The sequence below is a fragment of the Heteronotia binoei genome, chromosome 13, assembly GCF_032191835.1.
Source record: "Heteronotia binoei isolate CCM8104 ecotype False Entrance Well chromosome 13, APGP_CSIRO_Hbin_v1, whole genome shotgun sequence".
Taxonomy (NCBI): domain Eukaryota; kingdom Metazoa; phylum Chordata; class Lepidosauria; order Squamata; family Gekkonidae; genus Heteronotia; species Heteronotia binoei.
In genome coordinates, this window is record NC_083235.1 from 45,873,741 (window position 1) to 45,880,381 (window position 6,641).

A 6,641-nucleotide genomic window follows, 5' to 3' on the forward strand; every position below is an offset into this window, starting at 1 on the left:
TAACCACTACACCAAACTGGCTCTCCGTTTGGCGTTTGGCAGGCGTAAACCGAAGCAATCTACCTTTGATGAAGATGAAGCATCCACAAAGATTCTGATATATGGCCTGGAGATGAAATTTCATTCTTCTAGAAAGTAGAATGGAAACGCCTCTGGAGTTGGAGCTACCCGCTGCATAGTATTGGAATTGAAGCCATGGGGCCTTTAGAGTAGAATTGCTAGATTTTTTAAAATTTTTATTTATTTTTCTCCTTTTCTTTTTTGCAAGCTTCTGTCGGTTTGTGCTGGGTTTTTTGTTCACCCCTGTGCCTTCTCCTTCATCCTCTCTCTTTTCTTACTTAGTCTCCTTCTGTCTTCTATCCTTCTCCTCACTGCTCATTTCTCATAGGTGTCTTCTGCTGCTCTCTCTCTCTCTTTTTCATCTAACCATGGGCCCCACCTGGAACATCACTTTGCTCAACGTGAGAGGACTGCACAATCCCATTAAAAGGAAACGTATCCTAAATACTTTCTCAAAATCGCAATCTGATATTATTCGGCTACAGGAAACTCATTTGTGAAATCACAGCTGTCTAGGAACCTCTCATAAAGTAGAGCAAAAAAAGACTTTTTACAACCTTAAGGGGAAAATTACAGCTAAACAGTGACACCTTGTGGCTGAAAAACAGAAAGCAGAAATAATAAGTTTTACCTTAGCAATGCAAAGTCAATACCCAGCTTCTAGCCAACAATTCAGGTACAATATATTCAGCAAAGATCACCCTTGTGAAAGCAATTTAAGCAGGTCGTAAAAGCTAATTAAGGCAAGAATGAAATGAAATGAAATGTTAGCTATGTAATAGCAAAGAAAATCCAAAAGGTAGTCTCACGTAGTCCTAGAGGCAAACTGAAACGATTCCCCCAGTGACTACAGGAAACACAAATCCTTGAGAAGACTACTTGTGTCACAGAGGCAACTTTAGAGAACCCTCCCGCCCCCCGCCCCCAACCTCAATAATAAAACCTCTGTCAACTAATCAACAAGAAGCAGTGAGACTCAATGCAAACATTAAGGCAAACGATAGAACAGCTTAATGAGCTAAATAGAACAGCTTAATGGGCTAAACTCTTGAGAAACAGACAGTCCCCCTGGCTCATTCTTCGGTGGAGGAGGAAGAAGGTGAATGCTGTCTTGTTTGAGAAGATTTGGAGGCTTCAGGGATTTTTATATGAAGGGACTTAAGCAAGGCAAAACCCTCCGTTGGATCATCGATTAAGTACAGTTTGTCTTTGAAAGAAATTTGGGTCTTGGTTAAGTTTTTCCACTTATAACGAATGTGTGCCTGCTGCAGGGCTTCGGTGACAAGCTTAAGAATCCTCCAACGGCTGAAGGCTCGGGTGGGGGGGGGGAGAGGTCATGGTAAACGGCAGTTGAGTCCTTCCTCAACTGCCATTTCAGGCTCATCAAAGCTGGCTGGCTCAGGATTTTTGTCAGAGGATTGCTTAGAAAAATAGGTGGAAATCGCCTTACCACCAGCCAAATTAGATGAAGCTCTGTCCGCAATGCTTTTGTGCATAATTTTAGAGTCTCAGATCTTCAATTAAACCAATACAATAGGAGTTTAAGGAGGTTTGGGGAGGAGAGAACCTCTATTAAGCTGCCATCAACCCAGACGCTGATGCCACGCCCCATAATATCTCTCAAGCATATTTTCCTGCACAGACAAACTCCTGAGAGCTAACCTAAGCCAAATGAGTTCTGATTCTGCAGGCAGTTACCTTCATCCTCATGAGAGATAAGACAGTAGAGGCAGAAAACTGATATGCGGTCCTATTGTTGAAGTAAAATCTCATTTCATTCCAAAACTGTGATAGATTTTGACCTGCAATCCAATGGACTTATCTGGGCAGTGAAAATCAACAGCTGCAAATACAGCAAGAGCAGGAAGAAACTTTTCCCAGTACTGCTCTGAAAAGTCTGCTCTCCCAAGTGAAGAATCCCATCTGAAGAAATGTCCCTGAGCTTCAGAAGTTTTCAGTTCCCCCCGAGTTTCTCAGGTACATCAAGGCCCGAATGTGTTAGCAACTCGCCATCCCAGAGGGCAAAAGCAGGTACCACCGGGCCATGGAACTCAGCAGGCATGCTATGGATGAGTTCAAGTCTGATTACATCAACCAAGCTGAGGTTCTTGTTGTCACAGTCCAGCAGCACACCAACTCTCTCTGGGTGGCCAATGTTAATGATAGGAGTGGTCTCATTGGCAAACATGGCACTCCAATGGTGGTGAGCATAGGCAAAGACCCAGGAGCGATCATCCACACCAATGCAACCTTCCCGGGAGATATCCAGATCGGCCACTCCTATGCGAAACTGCTGCGACCGTTTGACTGTCACTTCCCAGTAATGGCGTCCACTAGACACAGCGGCATCACCGAGTACTACAGCCCAATCCCTGAAGCGTTCAAGGTTCTGAGGAACTCTGGTGGGGTCAATCCCAACCATGCGGTAAATAACACCAGTATCCTTTTTGAACAGATCCAAGCTGCTGTGGGAGGTTCTTTCATCTAGTTTAAAACTGATATCTGCAACAAAAAGGAAAAAAACACTGTGAATTCACTGCATTCTGGAAGAGAATGCAGAAGGTTAACAAAACTGTTTTACTGTATGTGTCATCTGCCTTGAGCCCTGTGAGAAAGGTGGACTATAAATAATATAAATTTAAAAAAATTGTCCATGCTAACTTGTAAGTAAGGGATAGAGCATAAATTATTTTGCTAGCACATCAGAAAACATACTACCTCAATTTTCCAGTGAATTTATATTGTTGCAGAAGATACTTTAGTGCAAAAGTACAGATTCAATTAAGAAAGTACATCTGACTACTGCATGTTCTGCCTATTGTCTCAGGGCACTGAACTATGGATCGCAGCAATATTATGAAGATGACGACGACATTGGATTTATATTCCGCCCTCCACTCAAGAGTCTCAGAGCGGCTCACAATCTCCTTTACCTTCCTCCCCCACAACAGACACCCTGTGAGGTGGGTGGGGCTGAGAGGACTCTCACAGCAGCTGCCCTTTCAAGGACAACCTCTGCCAGAGCTATGGCTGATCCAAGGCCATGCCAGCAGGTGCAAGTGGAGGAGTGGGAAATCAAACCTGGTTCTCCCAGATAAGAGTCCACACACTTAACCACTACACCAAACTGGCTGCTCAAGACCTGAGTTCAATGACATTGATCTAGTTCCCTCCTCCCCCGAAAAACACCTTAGGAGAACTAATGCGTGGAAATCCCACAGTGGAAGATGCAAGAGTGTGATGTGTGTGTATGTATGAGTGTGAAAGAGAGACCTAATAAAATGTCTTCCTCTTTATGAATATAGAATTCTGTGTTTAGCTTCAAGGAGTGGGAAAAACAGACCATGAAAATCAATGAGATTATAAGCGCTTGAAATCACTGTGATTAGACTTTGCACTAGTTAAGGTCTATCTTTTAGAAGGAAGCATCTCTCTTAACTATACTGTTCTGAATCCTGATATACACCAAGGATCTTCACTGATGACAGTTTCTTTGAGCAATAAGTGTACAATTGCTTCTCATTTTTTTAATCGGTGCTCAAGTTGTCTTTCATCTGAGCAGAAACTCTGTAACAGGAATATAATATTTAATGAGAGCTCAAATCGCAGAGTGTTGTTTAAAAAAAGATAAAGGTAGTCCCATGTGCAAGCACCAGCTGTTTTCGACTCTGGGGTAATGTCGCATCACGATGTTTTCACGGCAGACTTTTTATGGGGTGGTTTGCCATTGCCTTCCCAGTCATCTATACTTTCCCCCAGCAAGCTGGGTACTCATTTTATTGACCTCGGAAGGATGGAAGGCTGAGTCAACCTTGAGTCGGCTACCTGAAACCCAGCTTTCGCTGGGATCAAACTCAGGTCATGAGCAGAGAGTTCAGACTGCATTACTGCAGCTTTACCACTCTGTGCCACAGGGTTGCTCTAGAGTGTTGTTATTGGAATGCAATTTCCTAAGCACTAGTATAATTGTATAATTGCTACTTATAGGTTAGTTTACGCTATGGGTGTGTTCACACTACACTAAATAATGCATTTTGCAACAGGATTTTTACTGTGTAATAGCTCCGTGGTGCAGAGTGGTAAACTGCAGTCTAAGCTCTGCTCATGACCTGAGTTCAATCCCGGCAGATGCTGGGTTCAGGTAGCCGTCTCAAGGTTGACTCAGCCTTCCATCCTTCCAAAGTTGGTAAAATGAATACTCAGCTTGCTGGGGGTAAAGTGTAGGTGACTGGGAAGGCAATGGAAAACCACACCATAAAAAGTCCGCCGTGAAAACATTGTGATGTGACATCACCCCAGAGTTAGAAACGACTGGTGTTTGCACAGGGACTACCTTTGCCTTTAAGAATAGCAAAAATCCAGTTCCAAAACGCATTTAGTGTAATATGAACATGCTCTATGCCTAACAACTTGTGCTGTGTTGCAGTTTCTTAAAGATGACTAGTCAAGTATGAGAGTGTTCAGTCTGTGTCTTAGTTGTGAACTGCACTGCAAACAACTTTTCTTGGAGCTTCCTTGAGTAAGCAGTGCATGCCCCCCTCACTTTAAGGCAAAGATGAACAGCAGCACATTTGCACCTTTCCAAATAACACAGATGTTACATTATGGAAGACTTTGTGAATGACCACAGTGGTTAAAATATGATGGTGCAGTGATTAAGAGAACATCCAGACAAGGCTTGCTGTTAAATGAGGGCCGGGAGATGTTGCAGCACTAAGTTTTTATCCTTCAACAAACTTTGGCTAGACCACTGATCACCAATGGATTGTAAGCAGCATCAGAAATATGAAGCTCAACTCTGTGTTTAAACAAAATTTAAAAGAGAACTGTGTAGAATCTCTCCATACCTTTTGTAGGAGTGCAACTATTCAACAATTTGATAGGCAAAGAAAGGGGCTTGCCAGCAGGGTACACTTTGCACACTTTCTAATCAACTCTAGGTTAAAAGAGGACTTGAGACAGTGAGCCTGTCATTAATTAGTCTCAATTCTGATGGTTTCATTCAAGGATTAAGTACGTACATTTTTTCAATGCACTACAAAATATAGTTTAAATGCTGATCAGCCTTAATTATTCAATCTCACTAAAGTCAATTAGATGTTTCAGAGTAAACCTATTTAAGACCAAGCTAGCATTTCCAAGTGCACTAGAAAATATGCTAAGATATAATCCTAAAAAGAGTTGCACTTACTAAATTTTTGCCTGTTACACAGTTACTGTGATTCAGCTGCTTTCCCAAGACCCTTCTTATTGTCATTAATGAAGAAAATTGATATTTCCTAAATAAACAAGCAATAATGAAATTATTGGACCACACATTAGGCACAAACAAGGAGAAGAACAACCTCATTCTCTTTTTGGCAAATGGAGCATATAATGGAAACAACAAATCAGAGACTTGCTAATGTTATAATCAGAACCGTTAATAAAGCAGAATTAATAATTAGGTGTGGCTCTTCCTAGTATGACGAGCCTCATGGTGCAGAGTATTAAAGCTACAGTCCTAAACTCTGCTCACGACCTGAGTTCGATCCCGGGTGGAAGCTGGGTTTTCAGGTAGCCGGCTCAGGGTTGACTCAGCCTTCCATCCTTCCGAGGTCGGTAAAATGAGTACCCAGCTTGCTGAGGGGGAAGTGTAGATGACTGGGGAAGGCAATGGCAAACCACCCCGTAAAAAGTCTGCCGTGAAAATGTTGTGAAAGCAACGTCACCCCAGAGTCGGAAACGACTGGTGCTTGCACAGGGGACCTTTCCTTTCCTTTCTTCTAGTATAGGCTACTTAAAGTTTGTCTATTGTCAACTGGCCGTTCCCCTATTAAAGGAAGAAAAGGCTTGCCAAAAGAAAGGTGACGGTCATGGGGACATTTCCAAGGGATTATCACGGAGAAGCAGAGAAACGTAGATACAAACACAAAGATATAGGTTTCATGTACCAAAGCAGCCTTTGGGTGCCAAAGGCTCCCCTTTACTAAATTCCAAAAAGTTTTACCTTTTCGGGGCGCTCCACCTGACAAACAGCTTCCCACGCTGAACACACCCCAGCGTCTCCGCCTTAACGCTCTCAGCACGGGCGCCGCCATCTTGGAAATCGCGCAGTCGTATGACGTACTACGCTTTACGAAACACCGCCTAAGAAGAGCTAAGGCCACCATCTTGGAAAAGGGCCCACTTCCCCTATTCCGTGGCTGGTTTCCGCCATCTTGAAGCCAAACACATTTTCCAGCAAGCAACTTTGCTTACGGGGCAACCATCTTACCATACGGCGCGCTGCTTTCAGAAAGCCGTTCCCTCTTTCAGGAGCCATTTTAGAGAGAGGCTGTGTATAAGTGGCACAGAGAAGCCGTCATTTTGTTCTCTTTAGGCACAGCGTGTCTAGTGGCGGGTCTCTGAAGGAACTGGTGATCTTTTGAATTTGTGACAAGAATCTGATTGTAACTGGAAGTCAAGACAACTTGGAAGTGAAGCCCTTTCCATCTTTTAAATATCTGCGAGCAAGAGGCTGGGATTCTCAAGAGGCCTCCGCTGTCCTCCGAGCTCGCCTTCCCTTGCAAACGAAGGGAAGCCGGGCTTGGAGAAGAACG

The 6,641-nt window shown here is 43.4% G+C and overlaps 1 protein-coding gene across 1 annotated transcript; it reads right to left on the reverse strand.

Annotated features, from left to right (window-relative positions):
- Positions 1-252: 252 nt before the first annotated feature.
- On the reverse strand, positions 253-6,641 carry SPRYD4 (SPRY domain containing 4). Its single transcript, XM_060252984.1, has 2 exons — positions 6,050-6,641; positions 253-2,562 (listed from the first exon to the last, which is right to left on the reverse strand). The coding sequence occupies exons 1-2, from the start codon at positions 6,210-6,212 to the stop codon at positions 2,015-2,017; spliced, it is 711 nt and encodes a 236-aa protein (XP_060108967.1). The 5' UTR covers positions 6,213-6,641; the 3' UTR covers positions 253-2,014.